General features: G+C 57.8%; 9 protein-coding genes across 9 annotated transcripts; 5 read left to right on the forward strand and 4 right to left on the reverse strand.

Annotated features, from left to right (window-relative positions):
• The first annotated feature begins 46 nt into the window (after positions 1 to 46).
• On the forward strand, positions 47 to 1,113 carry MYCTH_110817 (uncharacterized protein). Its single transcript, XM_003662278.1, has 4 exons — positions 47 to 180; positions 266 to 343; positions 432 to 573; positions 645 to 1,113. The coding sequence occupies exons 1-4, from the start codon at positions 112 to 114 to the stop codon at positions 689 to 691; spliced, it is 336 nt and encodes a 111-aa protein (XP_003662326.1). The 5' UTR covers positions 47 to 111; the 3' UTR covers positions 692 to 1,113.
• Positions 1,114 to 3,113: 2,000 nt separating this feature from the next.
• Positions 3,114 to 7,406, forward strand: MYCTH_2302851 (uncharacterized protein). Its single transcript, XM_003662279.1, has 3 exons — positions 3,114 to 5,721; positions 5,772 to 6,167; positions 6,256 to 7,406. The coding sequence occupies exons 1-3, from the start codon at positions 3,411 to 3,413 to the stop codon at positions 7,272 to 7,274; spliced, it is 3,726 nt and encodes a 1,241-aa protein (XP_003662327.1). The 5' UTR covers positions 3,114 to 3,410; the 3' UTR covers positions 7,275 to 7,406.
• A 320-nt stretch (positions 7,407 to 7,726) lies between these two features.
• On the reverse strand, positions 7,727 to 9,371 carry MYCTH_2302852 (uncharacterized protein). Its single transcript, XM_003662280.1, has 3 exons — positions 9,069 to 9,371; positions 8,921 to 9,009; positions 7,727 to 8,852 (listed from the first exon to the last, which is right to left on the reverse strand). The coding sequence occupies exons 1-3, from the start codon at positions 9,144 to 9,146 to the stop codon at positions 7,748 to 7,750; spliced, it is 1,272 nt and encodes a 423-aa protein (XP_003662328.1). The 5' UTR covers positions 9,147 to 9,371; the 3' UTR covers positions 7,727 to 7,747.
• Positions 9,372 to 9,953: 582 nt separating this feature from the next.
• MYCTH_2302854 (uncharacterized protein) lies at positions 9,954 to 11,454 on the forward strand. Its single transcript, XM_003662281.1, has 2 exons — positions 9,954 to 10,830; positions 10,965 to 11,454. The coding sequence occupies exons 1-2, from the start codon at positions 10,080 to 10,082 to the stop codon at positions 11,132 to 11,134; spliced, it is 921 nt and encodes a 306-aa protein (XP_003662329.1). The 5' UTR covers positions 9,954 to 10,079; the 3' UTR covers positions 11,135 to 11,454.
• Positions 11,455 to 11,963: 509 nt separating this feature from the next.
• MYCTH_2302856 (uncharacterized protein) lies at positions 11,964 to 13,030 on the reverse strand (the record flags this gene model as incomplete). Its single annotated transcript, XM_003662282.1, has 1 exon — positions 11,964 to 13,030. A coding segment is annotated over exon 1 (491 nt), but the record flags the coding sequence as incomplete, so codon positions are not given.
• On the reverse strand, positions 12,993 to 13,770 carry MYCTH_2302858 (uncharacterized protein; the record flags this gene model as incomplete). Its single annotated transcript, XM_003662283.1, has 1 exon — positions 12,993 to 13,770. The coding sequence occupies exon 1, from the start codon at positions 13,257 to 13,259 to the stop codon at positions 12,993 to 12,995; it is 267 nt and encodes an 88-aa protein (XP_003662331.1). The 5' UTR covers positions 13,260 to 13,770.
• A 1,408-nt stretch (positions 13,771 to 15,178) lies between these two features.
• MYCTH_2302859 (uncharacterized protein) lies at positions 15,179 to 16,870 on the forward strand. Its single transcript, XM_003662284.1, has 3 exons — positions 15,179 to 15,813; positions 15,883 to 16,177; positions 16,253 to 16,870. Exons 1-3 carry the CDS (start codon positions 15,541 to 15,543, stop codon positions 16,723 to 16,725), a joined length of 1,041 nt encoding a protein of 346 aa, XP_003662332.1. The 5' UTR covers positions 15,179 to 15,540; the 3' UTR covers positions 16,726 to 16,870.
• Positions 16,871 to 17,162: 292 nt separating this feature from the next.
• Positions 17,163 to 18,785, forward strand: MYCTH_2314931 (sphingolipid delta-4 desaturase like protein). Its single transcript, XM_003662285.1, has 3 exons — positions 17,163 to 17,405; positions 17,521 to 17,799; positions 17,880 to 18,785. Exons 1-3 carry the CDS (start codon positions 17,211 to 17,213, stop codon positions 18,576 to 18,578), a joined length of 1,173 nt encoding a protein of 390 aa, XP_003662333.1. The 5' UTR covers positions 17,163 to 17,210; the 3' UTR covers positions 18,579 to 18,785.
• Positions 18,786 to 19,741: 956 nt separating this feature from the next.
• MYCTH_2302868 (uncharacterized protein) lies at positions 19,742 to 22,886 on the reverse strand. Its single transcript, XM_003662286.1, has one exon. It carries the CDS (start codon positions 22,772 to 22,774, stop codon positions 19,871 to 19,873), a length of 2,904 nt encoding a protein of 967 aa, XP_003662334.1. The 5' UTR covers positions 22,775 to 22,886; the 3' UTR covers positions 19,742 to 19,870.
• Positions 22,887 to 22,916: the final 30 nt, after the last annotated feature.

Consider the following 22,916-nt stretch of genomic DNA (forward strand, 5'->3'; position numbering starts at 1 on the left):
CCCACAACTAATTATTTTCCCGCTTCGCGAATTTCAAGCTCGGTCTCAACATCCCACGTCAAGAAGCCCATTCGAGTCACAGCACCTTGCGCCTCGACAACCACAGTCAAAATGTCTAACGCTGAGCTGGCCACTTCCTACGCGGCGCTGATCCTCGCCGACGACGGCGTTGAGATCACCGTAAGAACCTGCCCCTGGAGCCTCGTGCTTCATCGCACGAGGTCAAAAATGCGACGAGTTGCGGAGGGCTAACGGTCGAGTCTAGTCCGACAAGATCCAGACCCTCATCAAGGCCGCCAACGTCAACGACGTTGAGCCTATCTGGTCCTCATTATTCGCCAAGGTACGAAGACCGGAGACGCACGATTTCGCAATCGGACACGGGAATCGAAGCAATGAACAGGTTGACTGACCGGTGCATTACATTGCAGGCTCTCGAGGGCAAGGATGTGAAGGAGCTCCTCTCCGCCGTTGGCTCTGGCGGTGGTGCTGCTGCCCCTGCCGCTGGCGCCGCCGCCGCTGCCCCTGGTGCTGCTGCTGAGGAGACCAAGGAGGAGGCCAAGAAGGAGGAGGGTGAGTCCTTATCCGCAAACCTCGGCTCTCACGGCCATTTGCATACCCCTGACGCTAACAACCTGTTACAGAGAAGGAAGAGTCGGACGAGGACATGGGTTTCGGTCTCTTCGACTAAGCTGGCTTCGACTCGGGCAAGGCGTGGTGTTGACTCCTCGGATTCCCTTTGTTCTTCCAAAACTTGCATGGATTTGCGGCGGCTTTTCGCACACACGACCACAGGGATGGAGGCTATGATATTGGGGGTCCGGGTTCATCGGCGTAGCTTTACATGGAATCTGAAGATGCGCTTTTGAACGACTGTGGTAGGGTTCGATCAGCGCAAGCCGACCGATCCCATGGGACCGGTGATGAAGGCCCCATCAGGGCAACTCCTCGGAGTCGCGGTTCTGGCAGGTTTGGCTAGGCCCGTATGCTTCGGAATATGCCACACCGCAATGGAAAGCCGTAATCCGAGTTCTAATGTGGTCGGCAGCTTGAAGGTGCTCTTCATCGAAAAGCCAGATATGCAAGGCCCTTGGAGCCACCTTTCCCAACTTTACATCAGCCTACGTGAGCGTACGACGATCCATAAGGTTTATAACGTATGCACTTGTTCAACGCCAGTCTAGAACCGTCGCGAGGGTTGAGTACAACGGTAAGCCTTCAATCATGGATAACGTTTTGCTGCCTCGCTGTCAACCACTGGCTGTTGTTCATCGATGATTGATGACCATCCCCCACCGGGTCTTCTCATTTCTGGTCGGTAGTACTAAGGCAGGCTGGGAGTCTAACAAGCGTTAGACTCTCCGTCGTAATCGCCATAGCCTTGCGAAGAATCCAGTGAAGTTGAGGCTCAAGCAAGGTAACTTATGCTAGAATTATCCGTAAGAAGGAACCCACCCGGTGAATTGCCTGAGATTTTAGGGAACGCCCTTGAAAGACTTGCAAGGAGCAGTTCGATGCTGGTTCAACTCGATGCTTCTCGGGAATGGCCTTCTCGGCGTTCGCCTCGCTCTGGGTGCGGCCATGGCGCACTTGCCCCTCTCTCCAGCTTCAACACCCTAGTGGGGCTCCTATGACGAAATGGCTTCACCAAGGCCAAAATCCAGGAAGTCAATAACTACGTCCCAATGTTGTTGGCCATTAATACTTCCCCAATCTCGATGTGCTGGTAACACTCAAAGCAGGTTTGAACACTCTCCTTCCAAGTGTGCCTTTATGGAAACAATCTATACCACTTGCCTTGAAGAAAATGCGACCAGAATGCTGTGCCTGAGAACTGATTGCGGGGGAGGGGTAGGGCCGACCACGCTGCGGAACGGCCAACTGACCCTGAGCTACTGTCGAATTTTGGGGTCTCGAGCATTGTTCCTATTAGAGTTCGGTCGCACCGTTTTGGTTGGACAAGGCTACGCTTTTGACCTGGAAATGACGGTTTCAAGGCAGCCAAGTTGGCAACTCAGCTTGATGGCAGAGGCATCCCCGAATTTTTCTCTCTTCACAAGACCCACTAGCCTTGAGAGCATTGTTTGCGCCCTCACTTTGTTTAAATGTAGCATTCATCCTCACACCATACTCCGTTGTTTGTATCATAATGCAAGCCACGAGTCCCAACCTCGGAAACACTGGTGATCAAGTCACAAGGCTGCGCCTCGTCGACGCTAATCCCGGTACGTATCCCAATCACACACGTCGAGGCGTTTGTTGTGGGGCGGTCGGCCGTGTCGGCATTCGTGCGTCCCACAATCGGAGCCCTTCCAAGGTTGTGCACCTGCTTACGTTCCGTCATGCTCTCGAAGGTATGTACCTGAGACGGCCCAGGAGTTTAGATGAGCCATGAGGTAACGAGACGTTTGGTCCCGGGTGTGTGCGACAGTGGGTCATTGAGCAAACCTCCTGATAGGAGCACAAGACCAGCAATCTTTAGGAGGGTGTAGCTGCCTACCGCTTCTAGTCACTTCCCAAAGGCCAGACGGGTTTGGTTTCTTCGACCATATCACCGTCTTTTGCGAGGGTCAGTTGGCCTTTTGTGAGGGGTGCAACTTCCAGCCACTGTTGCGCGAGGCCCCAACGTGTGCGGCGTGGCTGAGGGCGGCGCGATGCAACATCCTGTCTACGGCGTGCCTCGATCTGTTGGGAATCACACGCCTCACTAACCCGGCAAGGCCGCCACCATGGCGACCCGTTTCTTCCGTCGCTTCGTCTCAGAGCGGACTTGTTTCGTCAAAAATAGGAGAAGAAGGATCTGGACTGTTGTACGGGTTGCTGCCGTCGGCCAACACCAGCAGGGAAACCAACAAGCTTTGAGCCCTGGCATGGCCGATGTGGCTAACCCGAAAGTGAGGCATCCTCTACGAAGAGAGGCGAGCGGCGCCGCAGTTGGTTTCTGCAAGGGGATGCAACTTTCTCTTGTGTACGTACATGCATACATAGGTGCTTACCTAAAAACGTAATGCACCTTGTCACGGCAGGTGCATGCGAGGCAGGTGCATGCGAGCCAAGGTTCGTCAGCACCAGCTGCCCTTGCGCCCAAGGCAGGCGCATCTCACCCTCCCGCCCCAGCCATCCCATGCCCCCTCCTTCCTCTCGGTCCACAAGGCCCCCTCATATACCACCGTGACTCTTTCTCACAGGTGTTTCTCTCCCCCCCCCGCCCCGCCTGCCTTGGAAATTCTGCAACTCCATCGCTTTGTGTTTTGCCGTTTTGCGATTTTCCGTTTGCTTTTGATACTCGGAAGTCAGCTCTACTCATTGCTTTTCCTGGGCTTAATCTAATTCTCGCAAACGACATTAAACCGAACTCTGAAAGACCTCTCACTGCACTACACCGTGTGTGACGGCATTCTCACTTCGCTATGCCTGAGGTGTACCGCGAGTCCCGCTACATGCGGGAGCGGGACACGTCTCCCTCAGACGATGAGGGGTACCGGAGAACGACTGTGCGCCGGTACAAGGTAACGCCTGACCGCGTCGAGCGGATCGAGCGCGAGGTGGACGTCGTCGAGGAGGAGCGCCGTAGCCGTTATGCTCCCGTTCGCCGCTCCAGCCGGGACGAGATTGTCGAGGTGGACCGCCGCCTCGAGCGCATGTACATCCCCGAGCGGCCTCGGTCAGCGTACGATCCTTCTCCACACAGCGCAACCTACGTCGAGCGTCAGGTCATTGAACGAGAGCGGGAGCGAGACCCCAGGGATGACCACTACGCCCGAGTTGACCGGGTAGAGTATCGTGGAGATGGGCCCCGCAGCGCGGTAGTGGAGCGCGAGAGGGTCGTTGAGCGTGATGAGCGGGTCCGCGAGGACGACTACCACCGCAGCATCGATAGAGATCACGGGAGGGTCGTGTACGAGTCAACCAAGGAGGTTGAACGGGTCGATCGCGATGACGTACGTTCGCCCCGGGATTGGGACCGACGCTCGTATTGGGACGACGAGAGGGAAACGGACGTACGTGTCGAGAAGAGGGTCGAGCTCCGGGATTCCCATGGCGGCGAGGTCCGTCTCGAGCGCCGGGTCGAAGAACGCCGTGACGAGGGTTTCTCCAGCGGAGGTGCCGATGTCGAACGCTGGCGCAAGGAAACCGAGTACTACGAGCCCGCACCGCCAGCACCTGCTCCCATCGTTATCCGGCAACGCGCCCCGGAACAGAAAATCATCCTGCAAGAGGCTCCTCCGGCCACTGTAGTCATCCGGGAGCAGAACGCAGACAACCGGGAGCTTGCCCTTGCCCGCCAGGGCTCGCGCGACGGCGAGTACTACTATCACCGTGAGTCTCGTGAAGTCGGCCCTTACCGGGGAGAGCGCCGTGAGGAGGAGTACGCGATGGCGCGTTATGACGATGACCACCGGCACCGGCACCACCACCACCATCGCCACCATCGCCACCACCATCGTGAAAGCTACAGCGATGGTGGCGACACTGACGACGAATACTACGTAAGGCGCAGCGGTTCTCGGCGGGAACGTAGCTCATCGAGCAGCCCGCACCGGAAGCGTCATATCGCCGAAGGAGCTCTCGCCGGAGCCGGCATCTCTGCGATTCTTGCATCGAGGCGTGACTCCCACGGTGAGTATAAGCAACATCGCGGCCGCAAGGTTCTTGCTGGTGCTGCCCTTGGCGCACTTGGCACCGAGGTTGCGAGGCGCGCACACAGCGCTTACCAGGAGCGGTACGGCGACGATGAGAGAGAACGCTACCGATCTCGCTCCCGATCTCGCTCTCGCTCTCGGCCCCCTCATTCTAGGCTGAAGACTGGCCTCGGCATCGCTGCTGTTGCCCTCGCGGCTGCGGGTGCAGCCAAGTATTACCAGAGCAGCAAGATTGAAAAGGAGGAGATGAACCGTGGCAGAACCCTCCATCGCGATAGTGACACCGACAGGTCTCCCAGCCGAAAGCGGTCGAAGAGCCGTGCCTCGTCAGTTGCCAAGGCTGGCTTGGGCACGGCAGCCGTTGCCGGTTTGGTCCAGCACTACCGCCACAAGAGCAAGTCGAGAGACGGAAAGAGCCGCTCCCGCTCGCGCCTCCGTACCGGTGCCGAGATACTGGCCGCTGGCCTCGCTGGCGCCGGCGCTAAGAAGCTTTATGATAAACACAAGGAGAAGAAGGAAGAGGAAAAGCATGACCGCGAACGGGAGCGCGAGTTCAGTGATGACGAGTATTACGACCGCGATGCGCGCGACTATCATCGCCGGAGCAGGAGCAGAAGCCTGAGTCGGTCCGAACCCATGTACCCCGACAATGACTCTTCCGTCGCTGATCCTGAGTTAGGCATGGTTGAGTACGGGGCCCAACCCCTGTACGCGGACCCCTCATACCAGGACGATAGAGGGGCCGCTTCAGAGGGGTACGAGTCTGCGGCAGAGGAAAGGAGTCGCAGGCGTAGGAGGAGGCACAGCAGGAGGCGGAGGAGTGACGACGACTACTCTGCGGACAGCGAGTCGGAGACGGATCGTGACAAGAAGGCAGAGAAGAAGCGGAGTGGAAGTAGGCTGCGGGACCTCGCAGCTGGTGCTGCAGCGGCCGGCGCAGCCGCCATTGGCCTGAAAAAACTCAATGACAGAAAAGAGAAAGGGAAGGAGAAGGAGAAAGACGACAAGGACCGCGAGAGAGATAGGGAGAGAAATAGAGAGAAGGAACGGGAGAGGGGCAGGGAGAGGGACCGGCGTCGTAAGTCATTCCTGTAAGAGCTCTCTGAAACAGCAGGCTGACAACGATAGGCTACGCGGACGAAGACCCGGCGGACGAAAACGAGACCTACGGCCGCCGAGCCCCTTCACCTCCGCATGCGTCTGGCGGGTACTACAACCCTCCGCCAGCGGCAACCCAAGGAGCTCCGGCTCCTACCAACGGCTTCACACAGCATCCTAACATCGCCACCACGAATCTACACCAACAGTACGCACCCTATCCTCCAGACTCGGCGTACACAGCGTATGCTCCGCCAGTGCCGGGCCCGCCTCCCAACTCGGCTGTAGGCACTGGTGCCGTACCTCCGCCCATGGCTCCACCGCCAAACCCCACGGCTCCTGAACATGTGAGTGAAGCTTCCCGTGTTGGTCGTTCCACTCCAGAGGCAGAAGCTGCCGTTCGCTCCGCTGCTGGTGAAAAGAAGGGTGCGTCGTCTCGCGGGGCCTCTTGAAAGACCGGAAACCGCTGTTGTGCTGCATCCGGGAGTTCTGAACTGACGAAACGTGCCTGTAGATCGTGTAAAGCCAGCGAATCTCTTCACCCCGCCAGCCAATACAACATCGGAGACGGATGCACCTGACACTCCTCGGACCTCCAAGTCTGTCGTCTTCGTCCCGCTTTCCCCCAAATCATCCGCCACACTTCGTCGCCATCATGAGGAGCAAGGAGCCAAGTCGGACGCGGTAGAGATAGCCAGTGAAAGCGATGACAACCGAATCTTCTCGCGCCGGCGTCGTAACTCTGATCCGTCCGCGGACCGGCCGTTAACTCCCGGTCGCCGGGTGTATGGCAAGGATGCAAGCTCGGAACCCGAAACCGACGACGAAGAAGCGATAGAGATGCTACCGGACCGCTTCGACGCTGAAGGTCGGCCCCTTGACGGATCTAGTCCTATACGTGGACGCGGCTCGGCGTGGCATAGCCGGCGCGGGGACTTTGAGTACCGGAGCCCGCGCGGCGCCAACGGGATGAGTATGCGAGGGGAATGGGGAGTTGCCGGGACGGACGCGGAGGCGGTAGAACGTATCGTACGCAACGTCACTGGAGTACTAGAGGGAAGGGGCAGCTGGCTGGGGTTGATTAGTGGAATCCTAAGTGGGAGTCTGTTGAGCGGAGGCGATGGAACGGGAGAAGAGCGGCGGAGGCTATCGCATCGGGAGAGAGAAAGGAGTCGCGATCGTGATCGTGACCGTGACAGAAGCCGGGATGACAGGGACGAGAGCAGGCGGAGACGAAGGAGGGATGATGACGGGGATAGTCGTAGGCGTTTGCGGAGAAGGGAGGAGGAGGAGGATGAGAGAGATGAGAGAGGTGAAAGGAGTCGTCGGAGGTGGAAGGCGGATGAGCGAGGAGAGAGCAGCAGGCATGCGGAGGACAAGCGAGCTCGTGGGAGGGAGAGGGAGGTTTCTGACGACGACGACAACGACTACTACTATGATGATTATTATCATGAGGAACGGAAGCGGCGAAGGCGGAGAAGGGAAGAGGAGCTTTACGAGAGGGGCATGGGGCGGTCGCAGACTTGGGCATGATGGTGATGATCATGACTGATGACTTTATGAATGTTCTGATGTTTTGCTTTTTTTGCGTTTGACTGTTCATTTCCTTTTTCTTTCCATATGTATTTTTTTGTTTATTTTGTTTTGTTTCCGTTTCTTTTCCTTGGTTGTTTCTGATTGCTACTTACACTAGACGTGATGCTTGCGTGTCCTTCTCTGACGCTGATGCGCGATAATCCTCTATATATCGGCTACGCTGATCAATGATACCTCGTTACGAACTACACAAAGAGGGTGATGATGCACGAATGCCTAGCGAATATCTCGATGCTTGGTACTTGTAAGGTGATTAATCAGCATCATTCTAGCGGGAATACCATACCTTACGGTGGTTGCCCAAACAAGGTTGTAGTGCGCAGCTACAAGTGGGTATGTATGTGGGTATATATATATATACAGTCATAGGATACGTGACACACAACAACGCGCCGGTCTATTTGTCTATCTTATAACTCCTCATGTTCATGCGCCTCATCATGCATAATAGGTTTGTCGGGCCGCCCGCTGTCCTTGTGCAGGTCGACGCCCTTCTTGGCCCGCCACTTCTCGAAGAGGGCCCACAGCTCCTTCTCCATGCCGCTCTCCATCTGGTCCGGCAGCACGACGGTGTACTCGACGTAGAGGTTTCCGAACTCGGTCTTGTGGTAGACGCTGTCGCCGTTCTCGTGCCACTTGGGCATTCCCTCGCCCACGATGGTGTCGACGTGGTTCGGCTGGACGACCTGGCCGCGCTTGCGCCCGAGCCTGACGACGTGGCCGTCGAGGTGGGTGATGTTGCGGGTCCAGTCGCCCATGAGGGCCTCGCGCAGGGAGAGGACCTCGCGCCAGAAGAGGTCGTCGCCGCGGCGGCGGAAGAAGACGCCGTCGACGCGGTCCGGGTTGCCCTCGCCCTCGAGCTCGGGCTCCTTCTCGTACAGGGTGACGATCAGGTCGCCGGCGACGTAGTCCGGGTGGGCGTCGGCCTCGTTCTCGTAGGCGATGCGGACGCCGTCGGCCATGCCGGGCTGGACCGTCACCGAGACGGTAGTCGGTCGGCGGACGACGCGCTCGCCGCCGCAGACCTTGCAGCGGTGGCGGATGCTCTTGCCGCGGCCGCCGCAGGCGTCGCACTGCATCTGCACCTGCGTCACCATGCCGGGGGCCAGCTGCTGCCGGACGGTGCGGACGCCGCGGCCGCCGCAGGCCTGGCAGGTGTGGACGACGCGGTCGGCGGCGCCGGTGCCCTCGCAGGCGTCGCAGATCTCCTGCTTGTTCCACTGGAACTCGGTCGTGCGGCCGTTGTAGAAGTCGCGCAGCGAGATGCCGACCTTGACCTCGACGTCGTGGCCGCGGCGCTGGCCCGGCTGGTTGCCAAAGTGGCCGCCGCCGCCGAAGAAGCGGCTGAAGAGGTCGAAGGGGTCGTGCGCGTGCCCGCCGCCGCCCTGCTGCTGCTTGCGCTGCTGGTAGCCCTCGTAGCCGTACTGGTCGTAGATCCGGCGCGACTCGGGGTCCGACAGCGCCTCGTAGGCTTCCGACACGAGCACGAACTTTTCGTGGGCTGTCGGGTCGTTTCTGTGTGGAGAGAGTCATGTCAGCCTGGAAGGGGAAAAACAAAAAGTCCGGGAGGGAAGAGAGCTTACGGGTTCTTGTCGGGGTGGTATTTCTTGCTTAGTTGCCTGTAGGCGGACTTGATCTGCCTCTCGGTGGCATGCTTGTCGAGACCCAGGACCTGGAAGGCTTTTTGTTAGGCGGCAGGGGCAAGGAGAAGGGAGGAGAGCGGGATCGCACCTTGTAGTAGTCCTCGGCACAGAGCGCAACCTGCGCCAGCGTCAAGAGCGACAGCAGGATCGTCTTGAGTAACCTCATGGCAAGTGCGCCGCGGCCGCTCTGGCCAGGCTGTCCACTTTTGGTTCCCGTAAAGTCAATTGACGGCGGTGCAGAGCGCGGGCGCCGCGGTATCCTCGATGCCAGATGGGATACAAGCACGTCTATAATGAGCGACGAGAAGTGGAAGGTGGGCTAAGGTGGACTAAGGTGGGCGGCCGAGTCGTCGAGGTTTCGGGGCGAGGTCGAGGCTGCTGAAGCGCAAGCAACACTTACACGCAATAATAAGAGGCGAAGGCCACAAATGCAGCCAGCGTGGTCATAGTGGCCCGCTGCCACTTGACGTAAGTACAGAGGTACCTGGGATACCCGGTAGTTATCGGGAGCTTGTGGTTGGCTAGAAACCAGGCGCGAGCGCCAAGCTTTCTTATCTCACACTACCTACAGTAGTTATTCTTATTCAACGAGCTGCGGACTACAGACCTCCGCACCTCGCACATACCCGATGTTACGGATAGTTGCAGCCATATCTAGCCCTAACCCTGCCCGGCATCAACCTACTGACTTCGGCCCCTGTTCCACTCGCTGCCCTGCCCCAACCTGCCCTGCGCCAGGTCTCCTTCATCGACGAATCCACATTCCGGCTAAGAAGTCTCCGGGAAGTTTCCGGTGGAAGAATGGCCATAACGTCGCTGCAGTAGTCACTCCTCACCGTTGCTCCCCTCCCCTTTATCTTCTCGCTAAGCTAGCTTCCCTTGCCTCGCGAAGTTGTTTTGCTCCTTAGTGTAGTTGACCATATTTGGTTATTTACCTCTCATCTGCCTTGATCACTCACTCTACTCACTCACTCACTCAAGTACTTACTCACTCACCCCATCCACCGGGACTCTCACTCTCTCACTCAAACTCATTCACCCAATCCCTCCGCCACCGCCATACACAGCGTCTCGACAAGCGGCGCCCTAAAAATAAAAGATGCTGCCCCCGGCCCTCGCCTCACTGGTCGACCCTTTCCTCTTCATGGGGCTGGCCCTCTCCTTCCTGCCGTCCACCGTCCTCTCGGCCCTGCTCGCCCGCGACTTCGCCACCCTCTTGTCCCCCTCCCGTCTGCGGTCGGCCTGGTTCGGCCGCTTCTGGGCCCACGTCGGCCCCACGGTGCGCCAGAACGCCGAGAAGAACGTGGTGCCCCTCCTCCAGGGCCGCGTCGCCGGCGGCGCCATCATTCCCCCCCCGCCGACGACTCCAGCACCCTCCTCCGACAGCGATGCCGCCGCCGGCGCCCCACCGCACCCCGCCGTGTCCGGCACCGTCCTCGAGGTCGGTCCCGGGTCCGGGATGTGGGTGTCGCTCTACACGCCGCAGAACCTGCCGGCGTCCACCAGCGGCGGCGACGGTGGCGGCGGCGGCGGCGGCATCCGCAAGATCTACGGCGTCGAGCCCAACCCGACGGTGCACTCGCTCTTGCGGCGGCAGGTGGCGGCCGCGGGGCTGGACGACGGGACCTACGAGATCGTGCCGCTGGGCATCGAGGACCTGGCCGCGTCCGGGCGGGTGCCCCTCGGGAGGGTCGACTGCATCGTGACCATCATGTGCCTGTGCAGCATCCCCGACCCGCGCCGCAACATGGCCCAGCTCTACCGCTTCCTCAAGCCCGGCGGGCGCTGGTACGTCTACGAGCACGTCAGGTGCTTCCACTGGCAGGGCTGGAGCATGCGGCTGTACCAGGGTGAGTTGGTCGCCTTCCCCCTCCCCGCTCGTCTTTTTCTCCTTCTCTTTTCCCTCTCCCCCCTCCCTCCTCTCTCTGCCTGTGCCATTATTCTGCCGTGATCGCGTTTCTGACCTGCTCCCCCCCCCCCCCAGCCTTCCTTGGCATATTCTGGCCGCACCTCATCGGCGGCTGCGAAATGTGTCGCGACACGGGCAAGTGGCTCACCGAGGTCGCCCCCTGGAGCCAGGTTGACTTGTGCCAGCTGCAGGGCGAGCCCTGGTACTTTACCATGCCGCACGTCATCGGGGTTCTGACAAAATAGAGCCACCGAGCAGCCAACCGTACGTACGAGTTCGGTATGGACTCCGGCGCTATCACAGCCGATAACCACCTCTATCATTCACAAGTCAATTCTCAGATCATCGAGTGATTTCCCTGGCCGAATCAGTTACCCACTGCCTGGCTATCTCGGGCGCTATACCTGTCTATCCATCATCTTCCCGTCATGAAACAAGGCTCGTAGAAAATGGCCACAGATCAGCCAAAGTATACGATCGTTATCTCTCCCGGGACCGAAAGCTTGAACTCCCACCCTGAATAGGATAGCCAGCTTGATAACCCTCCTCACCAATCGTCAGCGGCATACCCGCCATTGCTAGCGCTAGCGTCGGCTTTATCAAAAGTGTCGTTCTCGGCAACGCCAGTATCATTGCCATTGCCCGCCTCGTCGGGCACAGAGGGATTCGTGCATCGAGACTTGTAGTGACCCATCTGCTGACAGTTGTTGCACTTGACACGCGACACTGCAGCAAGGTCAGCAATCGCTCACGCGAGAGACGGGTGAGGGAAAACTCACTGTCGCGCGGCTTCGGGCAATCTTTGCTCATATGTCCGAACTCATCGCAGTTCCGGCACTGAACCAGAGCGAGGTTGCGCTCCTCGGTGCAGTCCCGAGCCATGTGGCCCTCGTTGCCGCAATTGCGGCAAGCATGGCTATCACCGCCCTGGGGGCAGTCGCGAGAGAAGTGGCCCACTGATGACAGTCAGCGACTACTAGGTTACCTGGCCGTTTCATAGGAATAAGAACTTACTCTCGCCACACTTGCGGCACTCGACATTTTCGGCGGAGCGAGGTTCGGTACACTCAGCGGCCTTATGGCCCGATTGACTTTTGAAAACTGTCAGCGTGCCACACCCAAGCTTCTCAAAGGACGAGGTGTCTCGAACCCGCAGTTCTTGCAAGCAAACTTGTCAACACGAGGAACGGGGCCTTTTGATCTCGTCAGCTGACATCCCACCCGGTCTTCTGCGGTACCCCGAGTCACTTACAGTCACGAAGGCGATGGCCCGACTCGCCACAGTTGAAGCAAGTAATCTCAAAGCGATTGGGCTGCTCGACCTTGTCCTGGAGGCAGCGCTTGGCGATGTGGCCAACCTCACCGCAATTGGTGCACTTGGGCAGACCCCCATAGACAACTTCACCGGCATCGGCGAGGCGCTCCAAGTTCTCGTCGACATCCTTGGGCCAGAGCTCACGGTCGCGCGGGCGAGGGGGATTCCACTGAAAGCGGTATGTGACCGTGTATTTCTTGCCGAGATTGCCCTGCAAGTCCATGTTGACAAAAGTGGACGCCAGGGTCTTTTCGATGGCGATCAGCCAGACTGGGACGTCCTGAGCGCGGAAAGCGCGCTCAAGCTCCGCGTACGTGGTGTCGGGAGAGGACTTGACATAGATCTGAATCGCCTTCTTGATGTCGTCGATGTCACGCTCCTTCACAGCACGCTTGATCTCAGTCCAGGTCTCCTCGGTAGTCATTTCTGGAAGATCGCTGCGGTCGATCTTGCGGGCGCCCTTGCACTGGCTGATGGTGTGACCTGGACATGGTGGCGTCGAGTCAGCACCTCCTAGTCACCCTTGACATTTGACAATTGGGACCATACCAGTCTCGTTGCAGTTCTTGCAGACACGGTTCGGGCAGTCCTTGACGAGATGCTCAGTCGACTGGCATTCCTTGCACTGCATCGGCGGAGCATTGGGGCACTCCCGGCTCCAGTGGCCTTCCTCGCCGCAGCGACGGCACCGACCGTTTGGAACGCGAGGGTTAGGACAGTCAGCCTTGTTGTGGCTAGAGCTCCCATGTCAGTCGGGGTGGTTGGAGGTGTCAAGAAGGCTCGATTGCTTACCCAGTCTCGCCGCAATTGAAGCAGGCACGGTTGCCGCCGGCGTTGCCGTCATCATCACGATGGGTGTCGCCAGAACCAGCGCCGTTGGCGTCGCCCGAATTGTCGCCATTTTGGTTTCCGTTGCCCCAACCCGAATCGGCGGCGGCGGTATCACCGTTACCCCACATGGACTTGTCGTTGGCTGTGTCGCCAACACCCCAAGAGGAATCGTTGTCGGCAGTGCCGCCGCCACCCCAGGCTGAGACGTCGTTGTTCCAAGACATGGTTTCTTCTTTGGGTTTTTCAGATGACTAGCAGATGGCGTGTCAGAGAACTTCCTTGAATCTCATGTATGAATTGATATATGAACTCAAACGCTTTGATGGCATGTGTATCGGAGGAGGAAGTTGCGAGGAAAGGGCTGTGGAAAGAATCAATGGGAGAAGGAATTATACTGGAGGAAGAAAGAACTCGCGACGGAGAAAATGGCCGAGTCATCGTGTGCGCGCTGGAAGAGCTCGGCAACCAGCTCAAGCGTTTTTCACACGGAAATAGGGCTTGGGAAGAGGGATTGACGATGGCTTACCTGGGTAGGCTAAATTCCAAGAGAATTGGTCAATGCCTGAGACGGGATGGCGTTGGCCGCGTTAGCTCTTGCAGGCACGATACACCACGTCGAGTCGTGACAGCGACGGGACATTTAGTAGTGGACGATGGGAAACCAAATGGAGTGGAGGCAAGCGCTTTAAGGGACGACGAGACAGGGTAAGCGTTGGAAAGACTGAAGGGCGTACCTGGCTGACGCTGCCTCAACCTCAAAGCGGTCAATCAACAACCGAAGTCGATTGAGCGACTGAATTGTAGAACAGGTCTGTTTGCAGTTGGGGAGAAGAACCTCAGGCGTAACCTTAGGAGATGGGGAAACAAATTCGCAGAAGAAGGCGATAATTTTCGACTTGTGCTCGGAAAGACTGAAGGGCGTACCTGGCTGACGCTGCCTCAACCTCAATGCAGTCAATCAACAACCGAAGTCGATTGAGCGACTGAATTGTAGAAGCCGAGGTCTTGTTTGCAGTTGGGGAGAAGAACCTCAGGCGTAACGTTAGGAGATGGGGGAACAAATTCGCAGAAGAAGGCGATAATTTTCGACTTGTGCTCGCGCAACCCTCCGAGAATCCAAGCTTCTACGGACCCTTCTCAGGCAGCACTTGGGCAATTACACCGTGGTTTCCCGTTTCCGAGAGTGGTTGATGGATGATTAAGAATAGGGCGCGGGTCATGTCTGCCTGAGGTGGCCGGGTTGCGATCTGTGCTAGCTGAGCAAGCCTTTGAACGACATAGGGAAGGAGCAAGGCGGTCCAGTATGGCGCCAATATGAACGGCCGCATGACATGATGTACCAAATCTTCAAAGCGAAGGAGCAGCCCTCGCAACACATTGCAGGTTAAGCTGAGCAGAGTACCAGGGCAATACTGATCTCGCGACGGCGTTGTAGTGTTCAACATTACGAAGTGAAAAAGGGGCAATGTAAACAATCATTCAGGGGTGCGCCGTGCAACCAGGGCATTGCACGGACCAAATTCTGTTTGGTAGCAGAGGAAGACTTCACAAGGTCGGACATGTGGCTTTGTTATATGATTTGTATCGCAAAGATCAGTTAGCAACCAGAAGAGAGGAAGATAATAACGGCTATGGCTAAGGGCAAAAGAGTATCTGGTACGGCGTGGTCGGTTCGACGGAGTGAGTGTGCGAAGTTCACAGACAAGCCTTGCCTGATCTATCCTCAAAAGTCTTATTGTTCAATTTCAACTTAAATGATAGTTTCAGGTAATAAAAATGACACACAAGTTGAAAGACCAAAATATTTGTGTTTAGGTAACGGGGCGTATGTGGTTTGTACTCGTACAGTACATACATGTGCTTTCTTGACACCCGGCCCCTAGTTCTCCCAGAGGTCCATTTCACACTATTTGTCCGGTTTCGCTGTTTAGCCCCCGACTAGTTATTCATTTTCCTTACTTGACTCACGCCGGCGAGCACGAAAGAGTCCATGATGGCCAGGAGTAGGGCTTGGCGGCTAAATGGAAAAATCCTCAACCGCTAGCTCCAATATGAAGTGCGGCTGTATCCACACGGCCCTTTTTCACCGGACTAGAAGCTCAAGGATGTGAGTTTGTAATCAGATCACCGAGACTTCTTTGGATCACCGGCTCCCATTGGGATGTTCTTGGTAAGCGTGATGCTTGCTGGCAAAACCCGGGCTCCGGAGGAGGGGTAAACGGCGGGGCTTCCGACTGAATATCCCCGCAACTACTCCGTACATACAACGTTAACGTTAAATGCATGCGGGACCGGCGCCATTGACCCCGCGACACCATTTGGGTTGTTCCAAAGGGAAAGTGGACCAGATGCTCTGACGGCTTTAAAGAACTACCAGACTTCGTCTCAGACCCGAAGTTTGGGGTTTCCTTCAGACGCAAGGGAAAAACAGAAAAACTAGTAAAGAGAAAGAGAGGGAAGAAAGAGAGAAGAAAAAGGAGAAAACAAAGCTTTTCACAAAACATCATGTCGAAACCGGACAACCTCCCCGAGATGGAATACCGGTTCCTGGGGCGGTCGGGACTTCAGGTTTCGGCCATCTCCCTCGGCGGTTGGCTTACCTACGGCGGGCACGTCGACCGCGAGGGGACATTTGCCTGCATGAAGGCCGCATATGACTGTGGCATTAATTTCTTTGACTGCGCCGAGACGTATGCCGACGGCGAGTCTGAAAAAGTCATGGGTGAGGCCATCAAGAAGTTTGGCTGGAAGAGGAACGACATTGTCATCTCTACCAAGGCACGGCACGCCCGCCAACCCTTCCCTCCCATCCTCGACTTGACTCTGCTAACATCCCGTTCTCGGCAGCTTTACTGGGGCGACGCTTTCAGCGACCGGAAAGTCAACAACCGTGGGTTGTCACGAAAGCACATCATCGAGGGCATGAACCAGTCTCTCGAGAGACTCCAGCTGGAGTATGTCGACCTGATCTACGCTCACCGCCCCGACAGGCACACGCCCATGGAGGAGACGGTGCGCGCCTTCAACCACCTGATCAACACGGGTAAGGCGCTGTACTGGGGGACCTCGGAGTGGAACGCGGATGAGATTGCTCAGGCGTGGCGGTACGCCGACAAGCTGGGTCTGATTGGGCCCGTGATGGGTATGGTCCACCAATACCTGGGCTCGCACCCCGGGAGATAGCCAATCCGGTACGGAGTAGCTAACAGTTAAATAGAACAACCACGGTACAACATGTTGGAGCGAGTCCAGGTTGAGAGGGAGTACGCGCACCTGTACCGCGAGGTCGGCCTAGGTTTGACCGTCTTCTCGCCCATGCGGCAAGGCATTTTGTCGGGCAAGTACAAAAACGGGATCCCGGACAACTCTCGCTTCGCGCAGACGAAGGTCGAGTTCATCGCCGGGTTCTGGAAGCAAACGGGCAAGGCCGAGTTCCAGGCCATGGCCGACACGGTCAGCAAGCTGGAGCCGATCGCCGAGAGGCTGGGCATCAAGCAGAGCGTGCTGGCCCTGGCGTGGGTGTTGGCCAACCCCAACGTCAGCTCGGCCATCACCGGCGCCAGCAGCCCGGAGCAGGTCTATGAGAACGTCGAGGCGGTGCGGGCGTATAAGAAGCTGACGCCCGAGATCATGAAGGAAATTGATGACATCCTCAACAACAAGCCGCCGTCGGTGACGATGAGGTACTAAGGAGAGGAGAAGAAATGGGCTAGGAAAACCCGGATGAACGGTTATGTAACAGACTCTAGTGTGCGTGCAACCACACCACCATTAGCATCTATAGTATGGTGGTGGTACCAGAACTTTTGATAACCGATTCGTACCACATCAGGCGATTTCGCGCATGTGCTTGTGGCAGTCCACCGCACAGGAAGGGTCCATTGCCGATCTGGTGGAACGACTTGCCCTGGCCCTGCTGTGCACGGGTGGTCCCTGGGCACGTCTGATTGGCCCCAAGTTAGTGATCCCTGCTAATTAACTGCCCACGGATGGCCCCGCCCCCCTGCTGCAACCGCCACGCGTTAAGTGCGGTAGTTCCAGGGCGGTGAATTATTTCGACCGGGAAGCTTGCTTGGGGGTCGTAACTCTACCTACCTTAATTCATACGGCGCTGTTGCTTGTTTCGACTTTCCCCAAGTCAGCTGCCCGTCGAAACTCGGAAGCTATCGATCACCATGGCCCGCCCGGCGACAGAACCGACTAACGGCGTCTCCAAGCGGAAGGGGGGCGCTAATGGCAACGCCGCCTCGAGCGGTGCAGCGGCTGCAGAGGCGCAGGTCGACGATGCAACTTACAAGGACTTCTTCTGGACCTACACCGAGGAACCACATCGGACGAGGCGAATGGCCATCATCAAGGCCCATCCGGAGGTGAGTGCGTCTAAAGCATGGGATTCCGCGACATACCATGGTCGAGAGAGGAAAAAAAGAAAAAAGAAAAAAGAAAACAAAACCCCAAACTGACCAGCAACCTTTGCTTACCAAGGTTACCAAACTGTGCGGCCCCGAACCCTTGACCAAATACGTCGTTGCCGGCGTCGTCGGCCTCCAGCTGCTGCTCGCCCACCTCTTGCGCGACACTCCTTTCTGGTCATGGAAGTTCTGGGCCGTGGCCTACGTCTTCGGCGCTACCTCGAACCAAAACCTGTTCTTGGCCATCCACGAGATCTCCCACAACCTCGCCTTCCGGTCGCCCTTAGCCAACCGGCTGTTCGCCATCTTTGCCAACCTTCCCATCGGGGTTCCCTACAGCGCTTCCTTCCGGGTAACGCCTCAGCCCCATTCATCATCCGACTGTTCGAAGAAGTCAGAACACTAACCTTAGCATGCCTCTCCTCCGTTCAGCCGTACCACCTCACGCACCACAAGTCCCTCGGCGTCGACGGCCTCGACACGGACCTGCCGACCGCCCTCGAGGCCGTCTTTCTCGACTCCATCCTCGGCAAGGCCTTCTTCTGTACCTTCCAAATCTTCTTCTACGCCATCCGACCAGTGACGGTTTACCGCGTGCCCTTCACCTGGGTGCACTGGGTCAACCTGGCCGTGCAGCTGGCTTTCGACTACGCGCTGGTCCGCCTCGCGCCGGGCATCTTCTCCGCCCAGTCGCTTCTCTACCTGCTCCTCTCCTCCTTCCTGGCCGGGTCCCTGCACCCGACGGCCGGCCACTTCATTGCCGAGCACTACGTCTACGAGAAGGTCACGCCCGAGGCCCGCCAGCCGGCCAACCGCATCCCCATCCCGGAGACCTTCAGCTACTACGGCCCGCTCAACCTGGTGACGTACAACGTCGGCCTGCACAACGAGCACCACGACTTCCCCGCCATCCCCTGGACCCGCCTGCCCAAGCTGCGCGAGATAGCCGACGAGTTCTACGCCGACCTGCCCTACCACCGCAGCTGGTCCTACGTCATCTGGCGCTTCATCTTTGACGACCAGGTAGGCCTGCGGTGCCGCGTCAAGAGGAAGCAGGGAGGCAGGGTGGTGGGCGGCGGCACGGCCGTGGCCAAGGTGGCGGACTGGAAGGAGGATGAAGTCCAGGCCTGAGAGGTGACGACGGGTAGGCATCGGAAGATTAAAAAAAAAAAAAGGTATTTAGAGGGATTAGTTACAGCGCCCTCCTTGTAGAATTAATAACGTTTGGGTATCCGAGTGAGATTACTGTACCGCGCGGGGTTTGTCGCGGATAGACTTTGGTAATGAGATAGGCACAATCTACGATGCTTTGAGGGCGAGAACCTCGGCCCGTGTATGTATAGCGAATCACCTTATACGAGCAAACCATAACAGGACTGCATACCTCTATGTATACACGTAGCTGCGACGTCTGGCAACTGGAGCTAAAGCGTACAAATGAAGATGGACAGCGACAGAACAACTCGAGCTCTTCGTTTCCCATGCTAAGCTCTATATCGTTAAACCCGTGGACGTTTTAAGGCTCTGTGTGTCCGAGACATAAGAAAACCAACGTGACTAAAGGGCGATAAACATGGTGAAGAACAAGATACAAGGACAAATCAGGCAAGGGAGGCCGAGAGAAACGGGCTACTTCGAATATTTGAAATACGAATAAATAATTAATTAATAAATAAAGAGGGAGAATAAGTGGGAATCAAGTCCTAAACCCAAGCATCATCATCGTGACTGGGCCCCGAGGCAGTTGTATACATTAAGAAGAGAGAAAGCCGCCATGTACAAATTCGCCGTTTGGCTCCGACACTTTGAAACTCGCCCCTTATGCCTGTATCGCAACCAAGTATGGAAGAGAAAGAAGGGGGTAAAACAAAGGGCATCGGCATGAGGGAATCGCTTCTTTCTCTGGAACGGGGTCTCGCAGTATGTAAGTCTCTTTCGTGCCTGAGCCTATCCGTATAATATCGACCACCCATCGAACCCGGGAAACGCCCAATAGAACAAAGAAACAGCAGAAAGTCAGCCTCCCAGGGTGTTCTTTCTTTTTTTCTTTCCACGGAAACGAAAATGGGAAAGACAAGAAAACCAAAAAAAAAAAAAAAAAAAAGAAAGAAAGAAAGAAAGAAAGAAGGAAAGGATGTTGGTCCGTAAAATCATGCCACGCCATGCACGCTTCAATCAATTCATCCAGGGTGCAGAACACGCTCCGAATCAACACACCTCCAACCCCTCCCCCCCAAAAAAACCCATTCCAAAAAGATGCGAAACCGACTCGGTAAACGTCTCGACAAGGGAAATGGGTATGCGTCGCTGGAACGCAGGGGTACAGAAGAGAGTATGACCCCGCTATTTTTGAAAACACAGAAAAACAAAAAAAATTAAAAGGGGATAAGATAAGGGGAAGAAGAGAGAAAAGGTGGCTCGATCTACGGCTTAGCAGCAGAGATGGTCACTTCGCTCCCTCCCTTGTCAGATGGGAGAGGAGCAGGAGTTCCGTCGGTCCCGTTGGGTCTCAGACCCGGCGGATCGTTCGCGGCGTTCGGTTTGACCGTCGTCTTGCCCGATATGGTCGCGGTCCGCACCCGTTGGCTCAGCGGCAGCGTGTATTTGAGCACGCCCTTGAGGATGAGCTGGAACTCGTCTTCCATGATGCGCTCCCAGCGCTCCTGGCCGCCGTATGTGCCGTTGCCCGGGCTCTTGAGGCGCACCTCACCGGTCGAGTACGAGATGCCCTTGTGGAAGAAGGAGCCCTCGAACGAGAGGGCGCTGTCGAAGCCCGTGATGGTGCCGAGGCGCATGTTGGGCGCCGAATCGTCGGGCGGTGACTGGTCCGGCTCAACCGTCAACGCTTGCGTTGCCGTGTCCCACCCGTCGCCGTCTGGTGTGCGCGGAGGTGGTGGCCCGATCTCACCCGGGTGGGTGTGGCGCCACCATTCCGAGTCGGTCATGGCGTGCGGCGACTTTGCAAAGACTTCGATGTCGGCAGAGTCGACGACCACGACGACGACGTTGGGATTGTGCGCCTTGATGGTAAGGTCGAGCATCAGCTCCTGCTGGCTGGCTACGACGTGGTCCATGGAGACGAGCTGGATGTCGGTCAGAGGTTGGGACGTGGCGAACATGAACCCGATGACGCCGGATACGACGAGCAAGAGCATGACGGTCAGGACGAGGCAGCTAGCGAACCGGTTGAGCACCGAGGGCGCAGAGCGGTGGTACGTCTGCGCTTCGATGGACCGTAACGAATGTCCTCCTCTCCGTCCCCTGCCCGAGCGTAATGATCGTACCGTTCCAGAACCAATGAGTGGTGTCGTCTCGTCGTCGGCGCCGGTCGTGGTGTCGTCGAAATCGTACCCGGGCGACAGGTGCGTCCCTCGCTTGCCATTTGCCCCATATGCGCCGCGGTTGGCGAAGCGAGGGCTTGGAGGCGTCGACGACTGACGAGAGTTCGGGTTCCCTGCAGCGAGGGAGGAGCCGAACGGGCCGTGCTCGGCAAACAGAGACGGGTGGCCGTTGCCGCCCCCGTTGCGACCCCAGCGACCAAAGTGGTGGTGATGACGGGCCGTTCCGCGGGCAGACCCGGTGTTGCTCCGACCGGTGCCCCTGCCATCGTCGTCGGCATAGCCGCTATCGCTGGGGCCGTTTGTGGTAGACGAGTTCACGAACTTCATACTCTTCTTGACCGTGACCGCGGGACCGGAGCTCTCCATGACGGCGTGAATGGAGCGCATGCCTGGGCGGTCGATTTGGCTCGCCATCGAGGTGGCGCTGGGCGTCCGCGAGTGAAACCGCATGGGTCGGTCGCGGCCATCTGGGGGGTTAGAGTCGTAGACAAACGTCTCGTCCGAGTCGGACGAGTTCGCTTCCTCGACGGCGCTCGCCACCTTGGCTTCGAAGATATCCGCCTTGGACGACGCTAAGCGATGCCTTGTTAGTAAGCTGCTCATCTGGTGCACGACCATGCTCTGCCTGCGGGGGTGAGTTTGACGAGAGTGACTTTCTCCTTCGTCGGGGTGGCATGTTGTGGCGGGCGAAACCCACTGCTCAGTCCATGAGAAGACTGATCCCATTGACTGGTAGTGGCGCAACCGGGGCAGTAGTGGAACAGCTGGACTCGGTGGCTCACCATTGCCGGCCGCTACGGTGGGTTGCTTCCGCGTCGGCCTCTTCTTTTCCTTCTTTGGTCGTATCGTTTCTGTGCTCCCCTTTGTGCGTAGGCTCACGCTTGAACCTTGAGCTCCCGAGCTCGGCACGAGCGGGGCTTGCGGAATCGATGTCACCGTCTCCGTCTCGACCGTCATGCTCTGCAACGACGCCTCGCCCGTCTTGGTTTTGGTGACACCCTGCTTGATACATGTGCTCGATTGCCTGGTCGTCAGCGGCGGCGCGCTGGCCGCTCCGCTCCGACGCGAAGCCTTCATGTTGTCCGTCTCACTCCCGCTATCGCCCGCGCTTGTTCTGCCCTCCGCGTTCGGGGCGAGCCCAAGACCTACCGAGTCTGCCTGTGGCGTTTCCGAAACCATGCTGTCGTCAAGCTTCTCCTGTATCGACTCGCCCGGCCCCCGCGGCGATCCTATCGGGCTGACTTCCTGGACAGTCTCGAGGGTCGACGAGCTTCCCCCTCCACCCCGCGCCGGTGTCCTCGTGCCTATGGCTATGTGAAGATCTTCGGCATCAGTGTCGGATGGGAGGTCCGCAGGAGGCTGCTGCTGCTGCTGCTGCTGCTGAGACGTCGGCGGAGTGGCGCGCTGAACGTTAATCAGAGGCGTTTCCGGTTCTGGCCTTCTCGGTAATCCCGTGTTCGGCTTGTGGAGGATGGGCGGTGGAGATCGTAACCTCGGAGACACGGGCCATCTGGGCGACTCTCGCAGGTGTTCCATCGTCGTGGGCGACTTGACGGGCGCGCCCGCATTCGAGCTCAGGTCTGACGCGGACGGGAGGAGCGTAGGGGTGTTGGCGGAAGACAGTGTCTTGGCTCCGGGTGCGGGCGCAGGATTGGGTTGTTGTTTGGCAGATCGCGTGGGACTGAGATCCTGCTGACTGTTCTTCCTTGACCGGATTCCCGAGTGCGCCGACGAAGTGCGCGAGGTCGTCGTCCGTGACAGCGGTCTGGTCGGCGAGGGCTCGCGTGATGCGAGAGGCGATGGCGCGGCAGACGACGAGGTGGACGTGGCGGACGCCTGGGATGTGAACTTGGAAGGGCCCGACTCGGTCATTGGGGTTATTGTCGCCGTGCTGGCAGACGATTCGCGGGAGTACGTGGGGTTCGCACTCTGACTGCCACCAGGGGCTACCGACGACCCGGCCGGTACGTTTGGTGACTTGTCCATGTCTGCATGCGAGCGATGGTGCTGGCTGGGCCGGATGATGAGAGGGAAGAAATGGGGGCTCGATCCGGGCCACACATTCCACGCCTAGCCGTCGCGGGTTGAATCCGGGCCAACTCCGCCGGGCCAGCGAATCATCACAGCC

This window comes from Thermothelomyces thermophilus, chromosome 2, assembly GCF_000226095.1.
Source record: "Thermothelomyces thermophilus ATCC 42464 chromosome 2, complete sequence".
Lineage (NCBI taxonomy): Eukaryota > Fungi > Ascomycota > Sordariomycetes > Sordariales > Chaetomiaceae > Thermothelomyces > Thermothelomyces thermophilus.

Bases quoted from the DNA above. Each gene is read 5' to 3' on its own strand.
- MYCTH_2302854 (XM_003662281.1), top strand. From the start codon at position 10,080: ATGCTGCCCCCGGCCCTCGCCTCACTGGTCGACCCTTTCCTCTTCATG. The intron at 10,831-10,964 runs GTGAGTTGGTCG...CCCCCCCCCCAG, and splicing joins GAGCATGCGGCTGTACCAGG to CCTTCCTTGGCATATTCTGG.
- MYCTH_2302859 (XM_003662284.1), top strand. From the start codon at position 15,541: ATGTCGAAACCGGACAACCTCCCCGAGATGGAATACCGGTTCCTGGGG. The intron at 15,814-15,882 runs GCACGGCACGCC...CGTTCTCGGCAG, and splicing joins ACATTGTCATCTCTACCAAG to CTTTACTGGGGCGACGCTTT. The intron at 16,178-16,252 runs GTATGGTCCACC...ACAGTTAAATAG, and splicing joins TCTGATTGGGCCCGTGATGG to AACAACCACGGTACAACATG.
- MYCTH_2302852 (XM_003662280.1), bottom strand. From the start codon at position 9,146: ATGAGGTTACTCAAGACGATCCTGCTGTCGCTCTTGACGCTGGCGCAG. The intron at 9,010-9,068 runs GTGCGATCCCGC...AAAGCCTTCCAG, and splicing joins GTGCCGAGGACTACTACAAG to GTCCTGGGTCTCGACAAGCA. The intron at 8,853-8,920 runs GTAAGCTCTCTT...CTCTCCACACAG, and splicing joins TACCACCCCGACAAGAACCC to AAACGACCCGACAGCCCACG.
- MYCTH_2302851 (XM_003662279.1), top strand. From the start codon at position 3,411: ATGCCTGAGGTGTACCGCGAGTCCCGCTACATGCGGGAGCGGGACACG. The intron at 5,722-5,771 runs GTAAGTCATTCC...TGACAACGATAG, and splicing joins CAGGGAGAGGGACCGGCGTC to GCTACGCGGACGAAGACCCG. The intron at 6,168-6,255 runs GTGCGTCGTCTC...ACGTGCCTGTAG, and splicing joins CGCTGCTGGTGAAAAGAAGG to ATCGTGTAAAGCCAGCGAAT.
- MYCTH_2302868 (XM_003662286.1), bottom strand. From the start codon at position 22,774: ATGGACAAGTCACCAAACGTACCGGCCGGGTCGTCGGTAGCCCCTGGT.
- MYCTH_2314931 (XM_003662285.1), top strand. From the start codon at position 17,211: ATGGCCCGCCCGGCGACAGAACCGACTAACGGCGTCTCCAAGCGGAAG. The intron at 17,406-17,520 runs GTGAGTGCGTCT...TTGCTTACCAAG, and splicing joins TCATCAAGGCCCATCCGGAG to GTTACCAAACTGTGCGGCCC. The intron at 17,800-17,879 runs GTAACGCCTCAG...TCCTCCGTTCAG, and splicing joins CCTACAGCGCTTCCTTCCGG to CCGTACCACCTCACGCACCA.
- MYCTH_110817 (XM_003662278.1), top strand. From the start codon at position 112: ATGTCTAACGCTGAGCTGGCCACTTCCTACGCGGCGCTGATCCTCGCC. The intron at 344-431 runs GTACGAAGACCG...ATTACATTGCAG, and splicing joins GGTCCTCATTATTCGCCAAG to GCTCTCGAGGGCAAGGATGT. The intron at 574-644 runs GTGAGTCCTTAT...AACCTGTTACAG, and splicing joins GGAGGCCAAGAAGGAGGAGG to AGAAGGAAGAGTCGGACGAG.